Here is a 26,715-nt window from a genome sequence, read left to right on the forward strand (position 1 = left end):
GTCCATCTCTATAAGAAGTATGGGAGAGTGTACAGTAGGAAGAGGTGTAGCGGATTGCAACCGGTTAACAGGAGTGAATCAGCATTAGTTAGTTAATTGGTTAGTGCAATTAGTGGCATGAGTGGCATCTATAAAAAAGAAGGTAAGACCTAAGGGAAAGCATATGGAATCTTGGGCATCTGGAATGGAACTTGGGAGAGAATCAGAGCCTCAGTAATGCTTTGACTTTGATTCGGTAACACTTTTCCTTTCTGTAAATTTTCCTTCTGTTGAATATGTTTTCTTTTGAGTTGTAACTTCTATAATCTCATAATATAGAAATAAAGAAAGTGTTGCTGTTTCAATCCGTACTTTTGCATTTCTTGTTCTATTTTCTTGATCTAAGACTGTGATCCTTTACTGGGGTAATAGGCTGATTCTACTCCATACATCCCTTCAAGACTTCAATTAGTTGATGTGTAGATTAAGGGACTTCCCAAGATTTCGAGATCTCACTAGCAATTTGGCAATCAGCTTAGGGGAGTGTGGTGTAAATGTAGAACTCCCATGTGAAATTAGTCAACATGTGGTTGAGCCACCTTTAAAACTTTTGTATTTTGTACCAACATTAATCTGAATATTTTTGTACACGCATTGTGACCGAGCTCACTAAGCTACCCAGAGACTAGAATCTCATCTGAAACAAAAATTTCAAGGCATACATGCAGTTGACAAGCCAGTTCAAGAGCCAAGGAAAAATGACTTGATGGTTCCGTTACAACTTGCAACAGAAAATTATCAACATGATAAAAATCAACAGAAATTAATGAAGTATTATAGTTTATCAAAAATAAAATAAGCACACAATACACTCTTATAATTTACGGAGATTGGGTATGATGCATTCAAATCAAATTCCATAGCATGTTTCTGTAGGAAAGGAAAACGAAGCCAAGATTATTAACTCACAAATCCTATGTGACATAGACTGTGAAAACAATCGAGAAATAAATAGATGGCAAAAAAACAACAGACCAATTTTCTTTAACAAAAGAAAAGAGAAAATGATGAGGTGGGAGAAGGATAGAAAAGAGACAGAATAGAAGAAAATGCGAGAAAATATTCTGACCAGAGATATTTGAAAAGCCTGTAATATTGACACTGGTTCCCAATTAACAAGGTGATTGCTCATAACATATTCCAGAAAATTATCGACTATACTCTTGACGTTATCCTGCATTACAAAAAGAAATGTCACCATAACATCAAATTCAGACTCATAGAGGTATGCCATATATGAATACAAATTTTGCCAAACCAAAAATGATACTCATCAGTAACATTGTACAGTGTTATAAAGATTGATCCTTGGGGAATGCAGGGTTTAATTAGAGGAATGGACTGCAACATTAATTTTCAAGGTCAAAATCACAGGGATTCAAATATCTAAGGAAACTGGGACTACTTGAAAAGGTATACACAAACATCACCTTTCTTAGGTTCCACTTCTGCATTCATGATAACGAATCCTAGTTTCGTTGATAATAGGTAAAGTCATTACCCACATCTTATTACAATGTACTTATTACTCAATCAGTTCATAATCCGACAAAATCAATCCATCAATGATACAAAACTAAACAATCACCAACACACCCTTGAGAAACCATCAACAGTGCACTATAAAACATTATGTCATTAATTTTTTTCTCGTTTATTTCCTTCCACCACTTTATGATTATCTTCTGTTCAAAATAAGGACCCTGATGGGCCTAGAACAAAGTAATATAAGTCTCCCCCTACAATTAGATCCAAGACTTATTGATCCCTTTACCTTATTTTATTCCCTATACTGCTTAATATCACCTTTTATAGCAGCCATTTCCAATACATTGTCTTCTTCCCAATTTCTGCTCTAGGCAATCTCCTTAGTCCTTCCTGTTAATATTAAAAAGATTCTGATTTCCCAATTCAGACACCATTGTCGGCCTTTTAAACAAGTTATATTATAGCACCAAGAACAGCCAAAATCTGAAATTCCAGCAAAAGATTTCTCAAATTTATCTTGTCTCTTTTCTTTCAACATTAGCCTTCACAATTTCAGATCAGTGACACTTCATTGAAGGGCTTTAACATTAAATAATATTGTTGAACTGCCTATACTTATCTACAATCCCTAATAAATCACATTTCATCAGAACTGTAAAGAAAGCTAGCTCAAAGGGTGGGAGTGTCCAAGGCCTTATAAACTCCACATTAGTTGCACATACAACCAATGTGGGACTATATATCTCAACACGCCCCCTCACACAAGAGCCCATTGGGCTTGAAGAGTGGACAATGCAACAGGCCCAGCCAACCTGTGCTAAGAAACGCATCAAGAGAAAGTGGGGGGCGGTGAGGCTCTGATACCATGTAAAGAAAGCTAGCTCAAAGGGTGGGAGTGTCCAAGGCCTTATAAACTCCACATTAGTTGCACATACAACCAATGTGGGACTATATATCTCAACAAGAACAAACAATCTGGTAATAAAGTTGCAACTTGTCAAGGGTAAAGGAAGAGAGCAGGACAACAAATAGCAAGTAAAACTTAACAAAGAGAAAACATGCTGCATACTGGGAGAAGAAGAACTTTGCAAAGCTTTGTGATCTGTGGCTTCAGCGAAAGATGTAAGCTCCTCTGTTCGCCATGCAGTCTAATTTTTTTCTCAGATTCAACATCATCACCTTGAGGTCTATCTGACATTTGATCAAGCAAACAAATCAAGATAGGTCTGTGATTCACATGGAATGGATTACCAACACAAATAGTTGAACTAGGCAAGAATTGAGAGACATTACCAACTAGATCTCCAGACGTTCCTACAAAAGTATGTAACTGTTTAAGAGTATGCCATAAAAACAACAAAGGCTACAAGAATTCTGACAATTTTCCAACCTCGTTGAATTGAACAATGAAATGTCATACAAAGTGAAAGTACTAAAAATGACCACTAACCTGCCTTGATTCCAGTGGATAACTTTTCAACTTCAGATTTTGAAGAAGGCTGAAAAACAATATTGTTGCCAACTTTCCTCCGCTTCTTTGCTATACCTTCACTCACAAGATCAGGCCCATGTACTGACCCATCAAAATAATGAACTCTCTTCCGACTCCGCTGGGTCGAACTGCATGAGTACTTCCACCGAAACTGTTTTCCCTCAAAAAGTTTTACCCAAAAAATATGTGGGGGCTCTTCGTCCAGTAACCTAAGTTTCACCTCACCATGCAAACCAAAATTTGAACAGTATATTCCCCCATTTAGCTGGACTTTCAATAAAAATGAACAGTTGCTTTTGTCAGTGTCTTCACCATCCTGAGATAGTATGGACGAGAATTCATGGACTGCTTCTTTCAAAAGTGGTTGTTCAAACAAGGATTTCAGACTTGACACAGAAGTTTCACCATCATGAAAAACTCTCAATTCATCAAATAGATATGATGAGCCCCACATCAATAGCATATGACTGATACTCCGGTTTATGTTATTTAAATTGATGTCAAGTGTCTTGTCTTGCATTGCAAGGATTAAGGCTTTTTCTTCAACTGTGAAAGATGAATATAAACGGAATATTTTTATCAATTCAAACTGTGAATCGAGTGCTATCTTCTGAAGGGATCTTACATCATTCATTGGGTTCCAATCACTATCAAATATAATAATAGTATCAACTGATGATAATTTGATGCTTGGAAGGCAAGCACATGTTTCCAACAAAAAGACAAACCGTCCATCATTCTTGTTGTTAAATTTCTTCATGGCAGCTTGCTTCTTGGAAACCGAAAGACTTTTATCAACCCGTTCATAAGAATCTGAACCAAATCTTAGTCGCAGGAAATCATCCAAAATATCTCCGATTGAATCCCTTCCAGAACCTCCAATAGACTGCAACCTCAATAACAATTTAATATAACTCAATGAAGCTTCCCTCAAGTGAATGATGACAAATAAGAGAAAGAGGGGCATTACAGTCCCCATATACTCACTGGCACAAATACATAAATACAGAGAAAAATTGCTATGAAAAAGCAAAACAAACAGAAAAAACAACCTTCGGGTCATAGTAAGAGTGTAATTATCAATAAAAACTTGTTTCTAAGCTTTTCTGATATTGCTCACCCATACAAACCCAAACAATTTTCCGTAACTAAAGAAAAACAGAAAGAAAACATGAGTAGTGAGACTGTACTAAAATATACAAAAAGAAATAAATCATCCATGTAGTGCTATAGCTCTAATTAGAACCATAATGTGATTCAAAGAGAGGGGGGGGGGGGGGGAATAGCTGATAAGGAACCAAAAATGGCTTTTTCACCCTTTTGCCCCTTATTAATTAATTAATAACCATTTTGCCCCTGATTCGAAACTATCTACCAATCTGCCCCTCTTTAATCGACTACCTTGCATTTTTAATCGACTAAACGGTTGTTGGGAGATTTAATCGACTAAATCTCTCTACTTAATCGATTAAAATCATACTGGCTTATTTTTTTTTTGTAAAATATGAAGATTTAGTCGACTAAATAGGGAGATTTAGTCGACTAAATCTCCCAGCAGTCATTTTTTGTCTGTTTTGGTCATTTAGTCGATTAAAAATGCAAGGTAGTCGACTAAAGAGGGGCAGATTGATAAATAGTTTCGAATCAGGGGCAAAATGGTTATTAATTAATTAATAAGGGGTAAAAAGGTGAAAAAGCCAACCAAAAATGGCATCCCCTGAAAAATCTAATAAACACTTTAATCCTCAACGAAGATAAATTGCAAAGTCTCGTCTACGAAATTTTAGTTCATCTAATCCACCATAAATACAGGATAAACCAATATATTGTCCACATAGGGAAAGAACTATTTATGCATAACTCGTGTATGATATTAAATATTAAGCTGGATAGATACTATTCAGCAATATTGTTTAAGGTTTATGGGATCCTTAGTTATGATGGCATTAATATAGAATTGGTTCTCTTAATATCTGATTATAAGAAAAGTACGAGTGATAACAACATTCGAGAAGAACTTGGTTATTATTCTGATAACTTTTTTCTAAAAAGATCCTTTTAATATATAAATAAAACGTTTTTGTTATCGTGTACACTTAGGACATATGTTAAGGAATCAAACATAGAAACTGTTATTTATGTGTTGTTGTGCACACGTTAAGAAATAAAAATATATTTTCAAGATGTTAAATAAATACTTATATTTTTCATTTAATAGTTTCTATTCCTTAACATAAGCACAAATCCCTATTATTTATATAGTATTAAAAGGAGATCTTCGGATAAAAACATAAGGAGGAATTATATGAAAGTTCTTCCCAAATGATGTTACTACTACATTTCATATAATCAGATAATAAAAGAACCAATTATATATTAACATTATCATAACTAAGGAGCACATAATGCGCTACAACTTATCAAAGTAGTATACAAGACAAAATATATTTAATAACCATATAAAACTAATGTAATAAGACAAATCAAGTTTAAGAAGACTACATAAAGAATTCTAAATTTTCAACGTGGTGGAGAAGCAAATATAAATTTGTATTAAATTACAGATACACGCAAGTAACAAGCCATCTTTGGTGATAAGTTTGATCTTGAAATTCTGTCTAGTTCACACAAGTTGCACATTGAAGTAGTTTTTAACTATAGTTGAATCAATTTCCTTTGGATTTGCCCAAAATTTTTGAGATTCATATATTACTTGTAAGGGTGGCTTGTTTTGGTTTCGGCGCATTTCATGTAACCATCCGTAAATCCTGCATGGGGTGTGGAGCTTTTCCATCTTAGCGTGTGCCCACCCCAATGTTAGCACCAAGGATTGCATATGGGAAATATTGAAACACATTTCCCAACATCTGCCTGCTTAGATTTTAGCACCAGCAGCTCAATGCCATAAACACATTTCAAAAGCCTGTTTGAATGTTTCAATTAAAAACAGAAAGTATGTTTAAATGTAAAAGCTGAATCATACATCAACATATTGCCCAATTTTTTAGAAGCTTAGGTTAATCCAGGAAACTAGGAAATTCAAAAAATAAATAAATGAACAGTTCTTTTATCATTGTTGAGAATGTTGTAAGTAGAATAGTTCAGTGTGAGAGAGAAAGTCCCACATCATGTATTATTCATGTATAACTCCTTTTATTCAGTTATATATTAGTGTATCCGTTGTGTATCTAGATTACGCGGATTATATCATATAATTTTCGTTTCATTCTCATTTAACAATCACTATTAGGACTCAGTTATAACAAATATTTGAGCTAAAGAAACTTGTAGATAATGGAATGGGAAGATAGTCAGCAAAATGTGTACCTGAAAAAGAATGAGTACCCTTAAATCATTTTTTTTCAATTCCATGAGCATTGAATCGAGAAGTTGCAGCTTGCCGCTTGCTTTTATGTCAACATCCAGATACTCAACCACTTCAAGGCCCTTGGTAAGCAAAGGTTGCAGGGATGGATCAACAGTATAGGGATGATTACAGCACTGTCAAGAGATAGCACAACCAGAAAATGAAACCATTAAGAAAATATACAACCACTTGACAGCTTTGGAGTTAATTGAAAAAAGTAAACCAACACAAAATAAACAGTTTTTTTATCAAATTCGTTTTACCAATTCAGCTTCACAACATAAACATCACAAGATTTTAGACTTCAAAATAGATTCACTTTAACAACGCAAATCTAAATCAAATTTATTTCTGATCACTGATGTACCAAACCTGTACCAAATTGATTAAATTGATGTGCCATACACAAGATTATAAATTGTTTACTCCATATAAGTAAGGAATTATTAACAGTTCACCCATAACCATCGAAAGGGCAACCTGGTGCTATACAGTTCCCATTGGGCACAGGGTCCAAGGAAGGGTCATACCCATTGTGTGGACCTATACTTATCTTCCATTTGTAAGATGCTGATTACATGATTTGAATCTGTGACTTCCGTGTCACAGGCCGACAACACTAACTGTTGTGCCAGCATAACCATTTGATAATAATAAATCCAAATTTATTAAGATGGTGCAATCCACATATTGTAGCACAAAACAGCTATACAACCTAAAATAAATTTATATTGTCTTTCAATCTCATGACATCTATGCAACTGATTTAAAATTTACAAACTCACCTTCCGGATTGAAATAAGGACATCACGAATGGCCCCAACACTATCGATCTTTGACGATGAGCGAAGAATTGAAGCATTTGAAAGTAAAGTAGCACAATATTGCTCAAGCTGAACATGAGATATCTGTACAGGAACCCAATACTCAACAAACCTAAAGGAGTAAGACTTGCATCTATATGCAATATGACTTGACAACCTCTCCTTCAGTTGAACAATACTGTTATTGGAATTAGATATTAAACCATCTTTTTCATAATCATTTTGATGATCAAGAAGAGTCATAATATCTTCTACAATGCTATCCTGCAAAAGCCAGTAGCATTACATAAGGAAACATAACAACTTTGAGTTGAGGGAGAAGCTGAAACATACCATCAAAAGAAACTGTTTAATATAGACAAAAGAAGAGGAGATTGAATGAATTCCGTGTGTAAACTGTAACCTACAGGTCTGATTTAAGTCCATTATGTGGAAAAGGATTTGTGAATTGCTTGAGGAAATCCTCAGCAGCACATTCTATTTATGATACAATCTCTAATAAAAGGAAACTAGGAATTTACAATATCTATTATTCAGAAACTAAGAAAATAAGAAAACTAAGAAACTAGGTAATCAAGGGAAAATAATACAAATCAAATCTGAATCAATTACAGAATATACAATCCCTAAATAGGAGATATAATCCTTAAATAGAAATTGTAATGCCCCAATTTAATAATCGGATTGTTAACTCACATATGATAATATAAGCGCATCTTACTTGATTAAAGTAGCGGAAGAGTTCTAATTATGCTATGTAATTTCGCAAGATGACTTTTCCTTTTATGTAATTACCTTGCTTAATTTATATTTTTATATTATCTATACAGTCTCATACCTGCACAAAATTCTTTAGTTTATTTTACAATTTATTATTATCTGTACAGTCTCATACATGTATAGAATTTAAGTTTGAATTCTGTGACCATAATCAATGACCAATGACTATCCGAACATGATATCATATACCATTCCTAATAGAGTATAACTGACAGTATAACAGTTGTAAATTGAACTAAACTACAGATTGCATCCCTCTATCTTACCTTGTTCTTGAAATAAGTTGAAGTCCATCATATATACTTATCCTGAATATGGCTCCGTGCCATTACAATTATCAACTACTTGACTTGATAACACACATACATACACATGATCCTGTCATAATACTTAATTGTGCATCAGCTATAAATGCCTCTCTAAATGATTATCAACTGTGAATAAGCATGATCATATACGTCATGCACTACCAAAACATGTCTATATCAACATGTAAAATAACTAAATGTCCACTCATGATGAGTTCTCTATCCTCATTGCACTGGTCCCTTGCCCTTTGAGCGCGCTCCTGCTACTGATGTACCTGTAATTTAAATTACAGCCCCACAACGGGGTGAGAAATGAATCCCAATAAACTTTGGGTTTGTGGAGCAATCTCCACCCATGAGTTCACTTTCTGCATGAAAGGTCAGATATAAAGCATATAATACAACATGTAATCTTGTCAACATAATACTAACTGAATTAATACGGAAGCATTTGTTCTCCCCACATGATATTAATACAGAAGCAATTGTACTCCCCACATGATATTATTGCGAAAGCATTTGTACTTCCCTACTGATATTATAACGGAAGCATTTGTACTTCCCTACTAATATTATAACGGAAGCATTTGTACTTCCCTGCTGATAATCTTACGGAAGCATTTGTACTTCCTTGCTGATAATCTTACGGAAGCATTTGTACTTCCCTGCTGATAATATTATAATATACAATTCATTCACATCATTTACATACTTGTCTACATGAATACACATGTATGCACATATACCAAATATGTCACTGTCAATTATACATGGAGGAATAACAATGAGGGAGAAAATCCCTAAACCGAAAGCTTACCTGAATTAGTTTTCCTTGAAAAGTAACTTGAAATGCACACTATGATTTACTTGCAACTTGATCTTCATATATCAACTCTCTTGATTGACGACTTAAATAGGTTAATAGGACCTAGAATCAACTCTGAACCATGGAAACATCACAAACACTCATTCTTTTTCAAGTGGGCAGCTAGGATCTCGTGGCTTTAGAGAGGTATATCTCACTCATATGAACTTCTAATAATGATTTAAAACATAGGCTATAATCACAAGATCCTATACTACAAGTTTTGTGAGATAGGATTTTGAAGAAAAGAAGAAGTAGAACAAGTGTTTTATCTGAATAATACTTTCTTGATTCATTGAGAGACCCAATGGGTCCTTTTTATATTGAGTACATCCAACTACCTCAACTACTTTAATAAATATACAACCACCAACTACATCAATAAATATACAACTACCAACTAAATATACAACTACCAACTACATCAATAAATACTATCTAGAATATTCTACATATTCTACACTCCCCCTCAAGTTGGGAGATATATATTGATCATTCCCAACTTGCTGATCAAATTCTCAAAGGTCGGCTTAAGTAATCCTTTGGTGAGGATATCCGTCGTCTGTTCCTTGGTAGGTATATATGTCAAGCATACACTACCGTCTTCTAATTTCTCTTTGATAAAGTGACGATCAACTTCCACATGTTTTGTTCTGTCATGATGAACAGGATTTTGAGCAATGCTGACAGCAGCCTTATTATCACAATATAATCTGATAGGTAGGGAATAAGAGATCTTCAACTCCTCCAGAAGCCTTCGTAACCAAATTCCTTCACAAATACCATGGGCTAGAGCCCGAAATTCTGCTTCTGCACTGCTTCTTGCAACAACAGTTTGTTTCTTACTTCTCCAGGTCACAAGGTTTCCCCAGACATAAGTACAATATCCTGAAGTAGATCTTCGGTCCATTGCAGAGCCAGCCCAGTCTGCATCTGTATAGATTTCAATCATCCTTTTGTGCCCCTTTTTAAAGAAAATTCCTCGACCAGGGGTATTTTTGAGGTATTTGAGAATTCTATAAACAGCACTAAGGTGTTTTTCCTTAGGAGAATGCATGAATTGGCTAACCATGCTCACAGCAAAAGCAATATCAGGACGAGTGTGAGACAAATAGATTAATTTCCCCACTAGTCTCTGCTACTGCTCCCTATCAACATCTTCCCCGTCCTCAACACCCATCTTGATATTAGCTTCAATTGGAGTCTCTGTCGGCTTGCACCCAAGCATACTTGTTTCTTGCAACAGGCCTAGAATGTATTTTTTCTGAGTTAAAGAAATTCCTTCCTTACTCCAAGCAATTTCCATGCCAAGGAAATATTTGAGAGATCCAAAATCTTTTAGTTCAAACTGGTCAGCTAAATATTTTTTTAAAGAAGTTATCTCCTCGCTATCATTACCAGTGACAATTATGTCATCAACATAAACGATCAGAATAGCAATTCTTCCTTTGTCGGAGTGTTTAAAAAATAAAGCGTGATCAGTCTGAGCTTGGGTGAACCCTCTTCCCTTAACAGCTTGAGTAAATTTCCCAAACCATTCTCTGGGAGATTGTTTAAGTCCATAGAGAGACTTCTGCAACTTGCACACAGAACCATCCCCTTTTTCAAAACCAGGAGGTGGATCCATGTAAACTTCCTCATGGAGATCACCATTCAAGAAGGCATTCTTAACATCTAACTGTTGCAATGGCCAATCAAGGTTGGCGGCAAGAGATAACAGAACGCGGATAGTGTTAAGTTTGGCAACAGGAGCAAATGTCTCCTGATAATCTATCCCATGAGTTTGAGTAAATCCCTTAGCAACTAATCTGGCCTTATACCTATTGATGCTATTGTCTGCATTGAATTTTATTGTGAACACCCACTTGCAACCAACAGTTTTCTTTCCTTTAGCTAATGTCACAAACTCCCATGTTCCATTTTTTGTAAGTGCATCCATTTCTTCTAATACTGCATTCCTCCATTTTGGGTCATCAAGTGCTTCTTGGATATTTTTGGGTATCCTGGTACTATCTAACAGTGTTGAAAGCACGAAAACCTGGAGACAACTTTTCATATGAGATATAATGGGAAATAGGATGAGCAGTGCAAGATCTAGTACCTTTCCGAAGAGCAATAGGCATATCAACGTTGGTTGTACTAGTACATTCAAGTGGCTTGCTGGAACAAGGACTCGAGTCAGGATCCTGGCAGTCTAGAGTATCTTCATGTGTTTTGCGCCTGCTGTAAAATTTTCCCCATTTACCAGGAGGATCACAAGGAGGATCATTAGATTCAGGTATAGTTGCTCCCCCAGTTTCCTTCCCAATAACTCCACCTGTTTCCAAAGGCCAAGGTAAGACAGGAGCATCATTTGGTTTCCCAGGCTTATCTTCATCCATACCAATACCAATAGACTCCCCCTGAAGAGAAGTCGGGGAAAAAAAGGATTGTGTCTCATAAAAGGTAACATCCATGGAAACAAAAACCTTACGGAGAGAAGGTGAGTAACACTTATAACCTTTTTGATTAGGGGAATATCCTATGAAGACACATCTGATGGATTTAGGGTCAAGTTTGGACCTTTGATGTGGAGGAATATGCACAAAAACCACACAGCCAAATATTTTGGAAGGAAGAGAAGAAAGAGCACTGAAAGAGGGAAAAGATTTAGTAAGACAGGATAAAGGAGAATGAAAATTTAGTACCCGAGAAGGCATCCGATTAATGAGATAACAGGTTGTCAAGACGACTTCCCCCCACAGATATTTAGGGACATGCATCGTGAATAAAAGAGCTCGAGCAACTTTAATTAGATGTCTATTTTTCCTTTCAGCCACCCCATTTTGTTGAGGGGTGTTAGGACAAGAAAATCCTCTTTTCACAATGAACATCTGTAAAATAGTATAGCCCTTCTTCCTCTCTAGCACTGCCAATCATCATCCCCGAGTCCTGTTCTTGAAAGATACAAGCATTTGCAGAGAACTTAGCAACACAATGCAACTCAGCAGTAAGTTTGCTAATAGAGATGAGATTACAAGTAAGAGAGGGAATATGAAGTACTGAGTTCAAAATAATATGCTCAGAAAGTTTAATGGATCCCTTTCCCGCAATAGTGGAGAAATTCCCATCAGCTGTTCTTATTCGTGACGGGTGATAGTAAGGGGTATAGGAGAAAAATAAGGTTGCATTACCTGTCATGTGATCAGAGGCCCCTGAATCAAGGATCCAACGATTACTACGTTCAACATGGAATGCCATACCTTTTTGAGCAACATGACTAGTTGCCTCAGCAGGTTGAGACATCAATTTCTGAAAAGACGAACTTTCAAAATTTTCAACGTCCATGGTTTTCTAACAACAGGTACCCAGAAAAAAGTTCCTCCAAATACGATTTTGACCCTCAAAACAGGAAGAGGGTTGCTCGCAAAAATCAATGAATGAGAGCAATCTTGGCTACAGTGAAACAGTAATTGCTACAGTAATGAACAGTACTGCTACAGTAATGAACAGTACTGCTACAGTAATGAACAGTACTGCTACGGGTCTTCTGTGGGCTGGCTCAGAATCTTGTTCTGAACCTAATGGTGGCCTTGGTAAGGATTCTGGCTTGGGCAGTGGCTAAAACGAAAAAAAAGGAATAGGAAAATGACTTAAAAATAAATCAGAACGGGGAAGAGACTGGAATATAACCAGCTCTGATACCATGAAGAAAAGAAGTAGAACAAGTGTTTTATCTGAATAATACTTTCTTGATTCATTGAGAGACCCAATGGGTCCTTTTTATATTGAGTACATCCAACTACCTCAACTACTTTAATAAATATACAACCACCAACTACATCAATAAATATACAACTACCAACTAAATATACAACTACCAACTACATCAATAAATACTATCTACAATATTCTACATATTCTACAGATTTATGTAGAAAATGGCTAAAACTAGATGAAAATCTCACTCTTAACTCTCTAGCAACTCATGGCCAAAGCATGTAGAAAGAAGAATATAAAAGCTTCAAGGTGAAGGCTTATTTATAGGCAATAGGCATGTGGAAGAAGAGGAAAGCTTGTTAAAAAAGCTCAACTTGGTTAGCAAGTAAGCATAGGTGGTGTCTTGAAGAAGCTATATAGATGACTTATGAACAAGCTTAACAAACTTAAGGCAAGTAATAGAAACTTGATATGCAAGCATTGAGGCGACTTGAAAAACAAGTAAAGGGACTTGTAGAAGAAGCCAACTTGGTGACCAAGCTTCTTGGACTTGGCGGCCAAGGCTTGAAAACGTGACTAGGAAGCTATCTTGGTAACTTAGTGGACAAGCTACACTAACTTGAAGACCAAGCTATGAGACTTGATGATCAAGTAATGGTGACTTGAGGACTAAGTCAAGGTATCTTGAAGAAGAAGCCAAAATGGCAACTTGGTTGCCAAGTAGGTGTAGTGTGATGTTGAAACTAACTTGATAACTTAATGAACAAGTAATGGCAACTTGAAGACAACTTGTTAAACAAGTAAGGTAGTGACTTGATGAACAAGAAATAAGGTAACTTGGTGAGCAAGAAACTTAACTTGATCAGAAAGTTACATAACTTGATAGCAATAAACACTCAAACTTGGTGTTCAAGCAACTTACTAACTTGGTAAATAAGTAACACACTAACTTGTTGAACAAGTAACATGGAAACTTGGTATGCAAGTAAGGAATAATCTTAGTGAATAAGCTAACTTGACTAGCAAGACAAGGTAACTTGTCTAACAAGAATGGTTACTTGAGAAATTTAATCATCACACCACTTTACTTTAAATAGAAATTAACTATACTGATTCTTATTTTATCTAACTTTGACTTATTTTTCATAATTATTCTACTCATAATTAACATACCTTTATATCACTTAAAATTCATGAAATTTCCCACACAATTTAACTAGACTATTAGAATTAAGTTTAGGCTATGTTTTTGCCAATTTACTAAATTGCCATAAACTTTCACTAAATTGACATCTATGTCCCTACTCATATTTCATGCCCTTATTCAAATCTTAGTTGACTTTTTAAATATGAATTGTATCCTCACATTCATAATCATGCTAATTACATGATTAACTAGACACTACCTCCTTGAACACATACTTAATTCTCAATTATTTGCTAAATTCCTTAATTAGCAAAACTTGCTTGTGAGGGTTGTTATAGAAATACTTTTCAACAACTTACAATAAATAAATCTATACATGGTTTTAATCAGATACATACCTTTAGTTGGCCTCGGAAAAGAAGAACCCTCAAATGTGTGTTTAACATCATAATTTGTGTGACATAAGAAGAGATTTTAGGCGATTGGCACTCATCCACAATGATTGCTTCCCATTCTATGCCTCCCAAAACCTCCATATCCTGTACAATAATAACATTAAGTTAACAAGCATAACATTATTATTTTATCAGAGAAGACAAAACAGACAAAATATAGAAGGAAAACATAAATCCAAATCAACCAATGAGACAACTCATCCACCCACCCACCCCTTCTTGAGGGCCAATCGCTGACCAAAAACAACATTGATAAACCCTATCAATATCAGCAACCAGCTTCTTGAACATACCTCAATGAGGATCTCTTGAACAATTATGAGAACTTGGAAGAGTATACACCGTCCTTCATCGTAAAATTCAATTTTCCTAATGCTATTACGCGTCTCTTTGTTTCCATTGTAGATAACAACATCTGTAGATTGCAACTGGTAAAACTCGCCCTCCCATGAATGGAGAGAAGCAGCAGTTGTGATGATGAGGAAAGGTCGATAAGTATCAAAGTGCAACGATAAGATAAATGCAACTACTTTCAAAATTCGTTCCTGAAATTCATTATAAGCAGGGACTTAGTTCTAAGAATACCAAATCACACAATTTCTATCACTAAAAATTTCAAATGGCTCTCCAATACCGACCATGAAATATAAATAAAGCACAATCTTAATATAATCAAATCAGTGCTAACAGACTCATCAAACATTAAAAAATAATAACAATTTTGATGCCAAGCAAGAGTTAATAATGGATGAAATAAAACAAGGACAAGCGAACACATAAGAAGTAGGGAAATCATTAGTTAAAATCATTATAATATACAATAATATTAGAAAACTAAAGCCAAAATATATTTGCTAGTCATTCTCGTTTCTTCAGCACAGTACTTCCATCCAAAAACCAGTCGCTGCAATTTTGGTTTTTATAAATGGATATAAAGATTGATAACCAGAAACCAGATTGGAATTAATAAACCAAAATTAATCTATTGACATAAGGGAAAAATATAATCAGTAATGCTCACATGGTCATCAATTACAATGGCATTCTGACCCTGGTGCCAATGCTCACGTAGCTTGTTAACTGCATCCAACAAACTGTTGTTACCAAATCCAGAAGAAACTCCACCAGGCAACTGAGATAGTTTATCAACAGAACTTCCGCGGTGTGGTTTCTTCAGATGGTTGAGACGAAGCCAAAAAGAATAATCAGGGTGGAGGAGAATTTATCAGAGCAATAATATCATGAAACTTAGCTATAATTTAATAAGGCTGAGAATATTATAGGGAACAAACGCAGGATAGCATCTCATCTCATGCCACTGCTCAAACAATATAAGCTATTTATGTTTGGGACATGTCAATTGACCTCACATCAGGTAAGAATGCAACACAGACTATTAATCATAAATCAGTTGGTAAATCTCTTTGGGGCAGAATCACAGTTTTGTTCAAATCTGATTGATTCAAGATAAACAATTTTAAGCCAAGCCACAGACAGGATCTGCACAGTCCAACGGGGAATTTTCCCTCTTCTTAACATCATTGTTAGATTTAAATAAAAAAGAAAAGGGTCAAAAAATGCCATTTAATTCAGATTCAAGCCAATTAACCCAATTATTTCCAGCTCTTTAAACCCTAAATCTATTGTCCTCATCTTTTAGTCTAATTGCTGTGGACCCATACCCTAATTGCGAGGATTATAATAATAGATTACAAAACAGTGACTTGTGCTCTTAAAATTGAACTCAATTTGCTATATGATTGTTGAATCTTGAATTATTTTAGAGTTTACACTTTTTAACTTTTGGAAACTTTATCAAATATTTGGCCTTGAATATTGATATTTTGCACTATTTAAGAAATGTTATGATATTTAATTATGCAGAAGATGCATTTTATGTTATTATAAACATGTGATCATGAATATTATCTGATTCATGGTTTGGAAAGTCGCTTTCAGATTCATGATTCATTTCACAATTTAGCAGATATGTTCAAAATCATTAGGCTGAGGCACCTTATTTAATTTGGAGCAAGAAGAAATTCTCTTTGCTCTCTGGAAACGCCATTCATAGCCTCTGATTAAGCTTTGGCCTTCAGGTGAACAAAGAAATGAAGCATTGTCCAACTCCCATGTAGCATGCTCATAACCAAGACCACGCCATTTCACAAGCCATTCATAGCAACAGTCAAAGTTATCAACTGCATGTTTATTCCCGTGATCATCAAAATGTTTACCACTGATTAACGCTCTCTTCTGCAGCAGACGATGTGGTAAACTCCATTCTGGCTTCAACCTTAGGATCTGAAGTAATGAAACTCTCAGCAATATACACTCATTCTAGCATAACAATCATAAAGCTTGATTTACCAAACATGATATGCAAAAGCAAAGATTAACAGTTAAAAAACCTGAACTTTCTGATTAAATTTCATAAGCAGCGAAGGATCTTCAAGAAGTAACTGATTTTCTGGCAGCCAACGATTGTGGACATGAGCAAGGCCTTTATATTTAACAAGATATTCCTTCTGAGCCATAAATCCTAAAACAGTTACCATTGAAGGGACAATGTCAGATACCAGAGTATGCGCTATATATTCGCAGTGAGTAAGAAAATACAGATGAAATTCTGGATGGTTTAAAATAATAAGGGAACCATCCATGAGAATAGTTCAAAAAGTGATATATTATTACTTTACCATCAACATTTGAAAATGGTACTTCTTTGACATCCCAAACTGATTCCACTCCCTCTGACACTGAATATACACCACATTCAATCTTCTTCCTTACACACAAATGGCAATACCAAACTCCCAGGGGAGCATCCAGCAAGGGAGGTTCAAGACAAGAAAGATGGTAGCATCCATTGCATTCTTTTCCACCACAAAATCTGCAACAAGCAGTCCAGTCTAAGATTGCAAAATCAAAGCATGAACTTTAAACATAATGTAGACATACATCATGCAGTAATATTCATGCAGTGGGATTTTTTATTTCCGGGTGAAGAAAAAGAACGAAAAGAAGCCTCGAGAGGAAGTGGTCGTCCTTGAGTTTGACAAGATCAAGATTTCTGACAAACTCAAGGGAGAGAATAAGCACAATGATAGGACTCCTATTTAAGTGTATGCTAGGCAGTGTTATAGAAGATTATTGCTAAATGATGATTCAACTGTTCAGAATATTCCAGAGGAATGAGTTTGTTAGAAGAAAGAAAGAAGTTGGTTGCTGAAGTGGCAAAGGTAGTTAGAAGGAATAAAAGGCATGGGAAGAATGGGAAAAGGGGAAGGAATAGGACTGGAACTTGGGAGAGCCTCAGCACCTATCGAATGTGCTGAACCAGCCTTCACTGTGATGATTATCAGCAGATTTCTGTAATTCCATTAGTATAGCTCAGTTACTGTAATTTGTCTTTGTAATTGTCTTTTGTTTCTCTGTACTTTGTATTCAACATTATCTTTAGTGAAATATCAGAAAATCCAGTTCTTCTGGGCCAAAAAGTATGTTTAGATCCTGTTATTTTGTCTTTCTGATAACCAGTTCTTATCACACAACCTCTAAGAAAAGCTTGACCAATCAGCTCAATTAAGTTTTTTTATTTTATTTTTTATTTTTATTAGGTGGGAAAGGGAGAAAGTATTTGGGTAAAAGAAAAAGAAAGGGATAGGGAAGATTTTTTTGTGAAACATTGTCATTTTACTTAAAAGGATGTAGTACTGTGTCCTTCAAAATGGCAAACACTTCTACTTTAAAAAAAAAAAAAATTTAATATAATTATGACATTATCAATTTCAACTGTTGGTTAAACAAAGTTGAATCAGTCCAACAGATTACCAGTAAGGTCACTAAATCAATGACCTGTCCAGTTTCTAAAACAGGTAGCAGCCATTTTCAACAAACACGTGAATAATATGTTCTTACACAAAAAAGCATGCAACATGCCAACAAAATAGATATTAACTTATTAAGTACATGCCATTGCAGTTAGTTAGCAACTATGGAAATTTACGCTGAAAGGGGTAAATGGGGAAAACCATAATGACAGACGAATGAATCCGTTCTGCACATGCCAAACCACTATGGACTTTAAATGATGAATGCACAAGAATGATACAATACTTGCATGAACAGGCCATCCAACGTAAGAAATGTACTCACAATAACTGTCCTTCCCTGTTGCAAATAAGGCATAAATTTTTAGAAACTTCTGCTAGTCTTGCAGGACTACACTTCTGCAGCATGCTTGCATCAGTATCACCTCCATCCTGAAGCTAATGACAAAACACAACGAGATCAATGAGCCACCCACAGATTAATATAAACAAACAACATAAATGTAGAAGAATACACAACTCTTAACTTTTGTACTAATATTAGTCTATATATGGTAAACAATTGTGCATGAATGAACAAGCAAAAATATTCAGATTCAGAATTCTAAGTTTCAACTTTGTGTTTTCAAAATATTTTACCACTTGTGAGTTAAAGAAACAAATTCTTTTGTCTGGGTGCCAGGGCATGGTTAATTAATTATTAATAAATACTCTATAATTAGCATTGTTTCACTAGTAACATTTTTGTAGTCCACATACATGCTAGATGTTAACTTGTTTGTGCTTAATATCCACTGTAAGGCTTTTTCTAACAAAATTTAAGCAATTATTTTTATTTTTTACTCTTTTTGGGGGTGGGGTGAAAAGCAAAAAAGAATTCCAACCAACCTCTGCAGAAGGGTTACGTGACTCATTAACTGTAGGATTACCATCCAACCTGCAAAGTAAAGAACCAATCATTTAGGACCTAAAAATACCTAATAAGCCAAATTCCCATAAATCATTATTAAATGGTCAACATATATAAGATACCGATGCTATTATTCCTACCAAAAGATTCCATTTAGTAGATGGCATCTACATACTTTACATACTTATACAACCAAATATTGTATTCGTCGAGGTTAGGAGAATATATAAACAGTAGGGAAACTCCTGAGTTGCAAATGACTTGTCGAAAAGAAGAAATCTGATACTATAAAGAACCAATTCAATCCAAAAACTTAAGTTATTAGGTGAGGACCTTTTTAATAATTTATATTATACTCCTCTAACATGTCTCCTCATACAAGAGCCTACTGGGCTTGAAGGATGGACAATACACAGGCCCACCTACCTGTGCTAAGAAACTCCACAAGACTTAATTAATTATTAATTAAATAGGGGCAGTGAGGATCGAACCTGTGACACCGAGGCTCTGATACCATGTAAAAAATCAATTCAACCAAATGGCTTAAGCTATTGGGTAAGGACCTTTTTAATGATTTATATTATACTCTAACATATACGACTCCTCTTATCAAGGTTTACACTAGAAAGCGTTTTGGAGGATCATTGGGTCATGAAGCTACTGACTGAGCTAATTCAATTAGAGGAGAGAGAGTAGAGACTAACATGGCAGGAGTTAGTTGAGGAGGTTTTGGTTAAAAGGAAAACTGAAAGGGCACAAGTGGCACATTTGGAATTTGGGAATTTGGGCCGGAAGAGATCAACACTTCTTTAATTGTGTTGAACCTATCTTTTGTTCTTCTTTAATTGATGTGTAATTGGGGAAAGGGATTTGTAATCTATCTTTCTCTGTAGGATTATCTCAATCAGTGTTATTTTCTTGGAATCCAGTTTAGTAATATACAGAAAATATCCAGAGAGAGTTCTTTCTGCGCAAAAAATTCTCTTGTTCTTCTTTCGACTTTCTTGATTGTAAATCTAGTTTTATCAACTGGTATCAAAGCACTTTGATCCCAAGGGTGCCTTGAATGGTAGCGACACAGAACATGGATGCAAGGTTTGAGGCTATTGACAAACGCTTCAAGGTGTTACAGTTCCAACATTTATTCAAAATTGGACTTAAAATCTAGGTACCACCAGATTCGCATGAGAAAGGAGGACATCCCAAAGACAACCTTCAGAACTCATGAAGGCCATTATGAGTAATTGGTGATGCCCTTTGGGCTCACCAAATGGCATCACCAATGCTTAGTCTACCTTCCAATCTCTCATGAAGGAAATTCTAAAAATATTTTGGCGCAAGTTTGCCTTGGCCTTTTTCGATAATATACTAATTTATATCAACAGTAGAGAAGAACACTTAGCCTTCTTCATTCAGTATTTGAGGTGTTGAGGCAGAATAGTCTAGTGGCTAACCGCAAGAAATGCAGCTTTGCAGAGCAACATGTTGAGTACCATGGCCATATTATCTCTTATGAGGAGGTGATGGCAGACCCCAAGAAGGTGGAAGCAATGACTAGGCCAGGCCTAAGAGCATGAAGGGATTACGGGGATTTTGCGGCTGACGGGGTATTATAGAAAATTTGTTCAAGATTAAGGAATAATTGCTAAGCCCTTAACCGACCTGCTGAAAAAAGAAAGTTTTTTATGAAGTACATAGGCACAATCAGCTTGAGGTTCTTAAATCTGCCATGTGTCAGATTCCTATACTAGCTCATAAATTTGTTCTTTAAGTTGCTTGGGTATGACTTTGAGATTCATTTGCCAAGGAACTGCTAATAAGTGAGGATTCAATACCAACCAGGCAAATAGAATATAGTCGCAGATGCTCTTTCAAGATAGTTGCAGCTTTCCTCTTTAACTTGTGTCGACCCTACAGCTTATGGGGAGTTGGAAACTAAGTTGCACAACAATGCTAAGTTAAAAGGAATTATTCAGGATTTAGTGTTGGATCTCACATCTCACCCAGATTTTACTTTGCAAGGCGGATGCTTGTTTTACAAAGACAGATTGGTGTTGTCTAAGATGTCTAAATTTATTCCCTTCATTCTAAGGGAATTCCACGATTCCTATATATATAGGGGGCCATTCGGGTTTTTGGAGAACATTTAAGAGAATTTTTGGTTTGGTTTTCTAGGAGGGTATGAGGAGGCAAATTAAAAACTGTGGTTGTGTGCTCTGTTTGCCAACAGTGTAAGACTCAAAATTTGTCCCCTACCGAACTCTTGCAACCTTAATCAATTCCTACTCAGGTATGGGTTTGATATTTCTATTGATTTTGTGGGGGGTCTACCTAAGGCTCAGGGGTTTGACATGGTTTTTGTAATAGTTGATCGACTATCGAAGTATGCTCACTTCATTCCGTTAGCTCATCCATATACAACCAAGAAAGTAGCCCTGTTTCTTAATAAAGAAGTAATTCACCCATACTTATTAATCTCGGATAGCGGCTGACCCTCCAAACTGCTATAGCGCTACAACGGGTAGCGCTACAAAGCTACTGTGCAAAGTGTACCTAAGTGATACATTAAATTGTACTTCACAAATATAAAACTTAAAATATGAAAATGTGACATAAAAAACAAATTTGAAAGATCTCAAACTCAAAACATAAATGATTTCAAATATTAAAATTCAAATCATAAGCAAATTGAAGGAATTAAAGTCTCAAATAATGTAACACAACAAAATAAAGTTGCCAAATTAGTCAAAATTCAAACTGCCACTTAAGTGAAATGTCAAAATCAAAGAACTTACGGAACTAATCATAATTGAAATCATGAACATCCAAATCTTCATCTTCACTTTCACTTGTATCTAAGTTGTAAATCTCTTCATTCTACGACAAGAACACTTTTGCAAAAACTACTGTAGCGTCAGCCACAATAGCGGCCGCTACATCCACTACACTTCGCCTAATCGTCGCAGCGCGGTCTGTGACGGTCGACCGCTGCACCGCAACGCAACTCCGCTATAGCGCGCTAAAGCGAGGCTATTCACAAGTATGAGTTCGCTTGTATGGTTTTCCCTATTCGATAGTTAGTAACCGTGACAATTTTTATCAGCTCATTTTGGACTGAAATGTTCAAGTGTACAGGTACTCAGTTGAGATATAGCATTGCCTATCATCCTCAGTCTAATGGGCAAGCTAAGGTGGTGAACCTATTCGATTATGTTGAACCTATCTTTTGTTCTTCTTTAATTGTTGTGTAATTGGGGAAAGGGATTTGTAATCTATCTATCTCTGTAGGATTATCTCAATCAGTGTTATTTTCTTGGAATTCAGTTTAGTAATATACAAAAAATATCCAAAAAGAGTTCTTTCTAGGGAAAAAATTCTCTTGTTCCTCTTTTGACTTTCTTGATTGTAAATCCAATTTTATCAAAAATCACTTTCGGTGGAAGAAATACCCAACATAGTCCAAAAAACCAACATGTTTTACTACAACAACAAAGTCTAAAAAAACAAAGATGCTTAAAGTGACATATCAAGCAGCATCTTTCATACGAACAATTTTTAATAGAAATGTGTCATACAATCATGATTCAATAATTTGAAAATAAACTAGAAAAGACATTTTGGTACGGGAGAACGACAAAAGCCAACACTCTTACACACAATAAAAGCAACATAACACACCAAAACACCTGAATAAAGAATGGTTTAAAACTCTTATTTCATTCTAATTCAATGAATAATGGTATATTGATATTATTACCTATCATTTGCCAACAAGTAACAAGTACCTTATTCGTTTGGAACATGAAGCATCCATCCCCATAATATTCCCACCTAGCCTTGAAGAGCTAGTATCGGGAATCAAGTTGCTATTTTCATCATTAGCCAATGCAGCAGAAACATCTGAATCCGTGCCCACCTTGACTCCCTTGCTATTAGAAGGCGCTAATTTTTCACCCTTGTCATGCCCAACAATGTTAGAAACTAAATCTTCAGCCAGTATGGAATTCCTTGACACTAACATCTGTAATGTCTGCTCTCTGCCGCAATCAGGTTGAACCCTTTGATGTACCACACCAGTCTCAGAAGTTGTGGGTGATACCAACATACCTAGAGTCACATTATTTTCTACTAGACTTTTCTCGGGCCCAATCAACCTAGAGTCAACTCTCATCTCTTTAACTTTAGCATCTTCAGATGGTTGCGTACCATTCTTGGAGGCTTCTTCACAATCTGAAAGACTCCCTTTAGAGCACTCATCAATCTTGCCTCCACCATTGTCATCATCCTGATTTGACTTATCAATCCTATTCAGCTCCGCACGGCAATCTGAAAGTCAAGCAATTAAAAAGAATGGATAATATAAATACCTAAGAATAATCAGCATGCCTCACTAGGCCAAACTTTCAATTATCTTAATTTTTGATAGATAAACCATAAAGAAGCCAAGGAGAGACTTGAAGAAAGATCCACCATTACTAGCACCTTCAATCACATTTTTTATAAAATGATAGTGCTCATAACATTAGCCACCAAATTAGCATTGATGTTTATTACATTTGAATAAGTAACAAAACCCATGGCTAAGTAAAGAACATAAAAAGTTGCAATAAGAATGACGCTAGGCAACCTGCTGTATCACCTTTCTTTGGTTTCCTGAACATTGACCGGTACATACGGGAGTTCATTCTCTTTGTACTAACAGGGGAAGTTCCCAGATCAAGTTCCTCATATTTTCTTATTTCCTTTGATTCAGAAGTCAATTGTATCACGCTCTTTTCCTTCTTCTGTTTCTGCTTTGACCTCAATGACCCTGAGCTTTTAGAATCCGAAGGACTCGAAGAAGAGTTACTCTTTCTTCCAGATCTCCTCAAAGGACTTGGTATCTTCTGTTTCTCAAGTCTTTCAGATTTCCTTCTAACTGCAGGAGTTGTCGGTGTTCCCTTTCCAAGTCGCTCAGATTTTCGAGTACTTGAAGGGTTTGAAATCATCTTCTTTGATGGTTTCTCTCTAAGAGACCTTCTGAGACCATTTGTATCTGATACATTGGGATGTGAGCCGATTTTTCTTTTCTCACCAGTTCGGATTGGCCTCTCATTATTATTTTCTCCATCCTTAGCCTTGTGAGTGGAACTTGTACCAGTTGTCATCTGTTAGCATAACATTGTGACTTGTGAGACCAACATAATGATACTTTATATCAATATACAGACACAGTAACCAACATACAATACACAAATGTCATTTGGCACATGGCAAACTCCATCAGGTTTAGCTGTACAGCATGGTACCAATGGAGAAAGGATATAATCATTTGAAATAGAGCCATTTATTGCTATTCAATTTGGTGTTAAGGTAAAAAAAAAAAGCGCAATAATTGTAGCCTGCAATAAGACGCAACAGGATGAGATGCACTAATTGATCTATTTTCTACCAGTAAAAAGAAAAACAACTTAAATTTTTCTCTTTGTTTGCTCAAGTAGCTCAAGCGAAAAAGATTTATCTCAAAAACTAACACAACTAGCATAAATTAGTAATTGTCCACTTATAGCGGAAATATCAATATCCATTAGGCAAATTATTCAAAATTCATAGATACAGGAATCCCGTGGACGTAGAATGAAAACAAATAAGCTAATGAAAGTAACAACTGGAATTTGTAAAGGCAAGAATAATAATGGCACACACAAGATGTGGAAATTGTATGATCGTTCCCGTCATCCCATGGCAAATTAATGGGAATGGATCTTCTAATGATCATATCATGAGAAAATCATGATCATTCATTCATAGATCAACGGTCAGCTGTCACCAATTAAAATGACCCATTCCCTCTTCTCTGTTCTACGAACTAGTGATCATAAATCAATGAAAGGATGAGATGTTGAGACCCAATCCATAGATCAATGTCATGTGAGACATTTGATCAGTCAATTAATCACTGAAATTGTTCACTATGACCGGTGAGAGGACGCATTCCCTTAATCACATGCTTTATCACTTAATTCCCAGAAATTCCATAGGTTTGGAAAAACAGGGACAATGGAACCGGCATTTTGGTTTGTATTTTAAGGTATACAGGAAGATTGCTCATAATATCAGCCTAATCAAGAAAATAGGGCATGCAATGCAAATTAAAAAGAGAGAGAGGAGACTTTTCACCTTTCAATTTTAAACCAGAATTTCGAACCAGAACAAATATCACCGCACGCACGCCACCAAGTTCGTCAAAATAATTCAACAAAACCCTAATTCACAACAGCAGAAATTACACAGACATTATTTCGCAGCAGTGTAGAGTTCGCAGAGGTGAGGTTTAAAAAAACCGAAGGGAGAAAAAAAAATCATAGCACCGAAACAATTACATGAAAAATTTGAGTAACATTAACCAACCTGTACGAATCGCTGGTGAGACGCAAATGTTACAGAGAGATGAGGGTTTTATTTTATGAGTAGGTTTAGCAATGTATCATGGAGATAAATGACGTCGATGTAAGTAGAGCGTAGCATCTTCGTTCTTGGCAAAAAAAAAAAAGGAACGAACAACTTCCAATTCTGAAGAAAGATGACATTAACCATGTTTGGAAAATAATTATATCGTGAAAATATTTTTTTAATTATCATAAAAAAAATATTCGGATTTTTTATTTAAAAATTTATTAGTGTAACAGTTAATCAATTTTAATTAAATAATTAAGAGCGAATTCAAAGGGTATTCGATACTAAGAAGATTCCAATGATATTTGTAACATTTTTCTTAAATAGGATGTAGAGTTCCTAAGGAAATTTGCGAAAAAAAAAATCTTTTACTTATGGAAATTATAAATTGATCTCGAAACTATGACTTACTTAATAAAGTAATTGATGATGTGTATAAAAAAAAATGTAATTGATGGCTTACAATAAAAGCCAACTCTTAACTTATATGAGAAATAATGAAGAAAAGGAGGGTCTTAGCATGTGAGAGGGGAAAATAAAATTTTTCCGCAAGTGGAATACACATGCATATCAAGATACATACTTTAAGACATATGTCATACCTTGTTCGTGAAAAACTCAAGATGATCAAAGGTAGGTCTGAAGGGTTCAGACCCTCTAACGTTGATCCACACCACCTGCGTCTAGATACAGGAACTCCTTCCAGTAAAGCCGCCAATTGATCACCACAAAGAGGCTTGTTATTCGCTCAATGTGTGATGAGAGGAGGCTATGTAAAAGTGTTTGGAAGAGTGAAGTTTTCTAAGAGAAAATCTCACAAAAGTGGCGCAGGAAATTAGGAGAGAATGACTTGGTTGGTTTTCTAAAAACCCTAGAAGGAACATATATAAAGAGGAGCCTATTTGTTAAAAACAAATCAGATTTTTAATCAATAAAAATCCCTTCCAAAAGGGCGCTCCATCAAAGAGAGAGAATAGGATTTGTTGCAAATCAAATCTCATCAAATCTTGCCAACAACATCCTATCATATCTTTATGATATATTAGGTTCAAAACCTAATCAAATATCTGATC

The 26,715-nt window shown here is 35.6% G+C and overlaps 1 protein-coding gene across 1 annotated transcript in view; it reads right to left on the reverse strand.

The window, feature by feature from the left end:
* Window positions 1-25,423, reverse strand: part of LOC133318648 (uncharacterized) — a 34,251-nt gene extending 8,828 nt beyond the window's left edge. Inside the window, exons 1-17 of the mRNA XM_061520684.1 lie at window positions 25,367-25,423; window positions 23,839-24,354; window positions 22,993-23,237; window positions 19,186-19,234; window positions 18,623-18,735; window positions 17,164-17,357; window positions 16,876-17,006; window positions 16,481-16,768; window positions 15,486-15,635; window positions 14,758-15,009; window positions 14,408-14,548; window positions 7,172-7,474; window positions 6,347-6,520; window positions 2,978-3,905; window positions 2,821-2,841; window positions 2,597-2,718; window positions 1,109-1,213 (exon numbers count right to left, since the gene is read on the reverse strand). Coding sequence (XP_061376668.1) covers window positions 1,109-1,213; window positions 2,597-2,718; window positions 2,821-2,841; window positions 2,978-3,905; window positions 6,347-6,520; window positions 7,172-7,474; window positions 14,408-14,548; window positions 14,758-15,009; window positions 15,486-15,635; window positions 16,481-16,768; window positions 16,876-17,006; window positions 17,164-17,357; window positions 18,623-18,735; window positions 19,186-19,234; window positions 22,993-23,237; window positions 23,839-24,354 — 3,732 coding nt within the window. The 5' untranslated portion in view covers window positions 25,367-25,423. The remainder of the gene's footprint in view (window positions 1-1,108; window positions 1,214-2,596; window positions 2,719-2,820; window positions 2,842-2,977; window positions 3,906-6,346; window positions 6,521-7,171; window positions 7,475-14,407; window positions 14,549-14,757; window positions 15,010-15,485; window positions 15,636-16,480; window positions 16,769-16,875; window positions 17,007-17,163; window positions 17,358-18,622; window positions 18,736-19,185; window positions 19,235-22,992; window positions 23,238-23,838; window positions 24,355-25,366) is intronic.
* Window positions 25,424-26,715: the final 1,292 nt, after the last annotated feature.

Source organism: Gastrolobium bilobum, unplaced genomic scaffold (genome assembly GCF_033153095.1).
Source record: "Gastrolobium bilobum isolate Gb01-03AN ecotype WA unplaced genomic scaffold, APGP_CSIRO_Gbil_v1 utg1425, whole genome shotgun sequence".
In the NCBI taxonomy this organism is placed as follows: Eukaryota; Viridiplantae; Streptophyta; class Magnoliopsida; order Fabales; family Fabaceae; genus Gastrolobium; species Gastrolobium bilobum.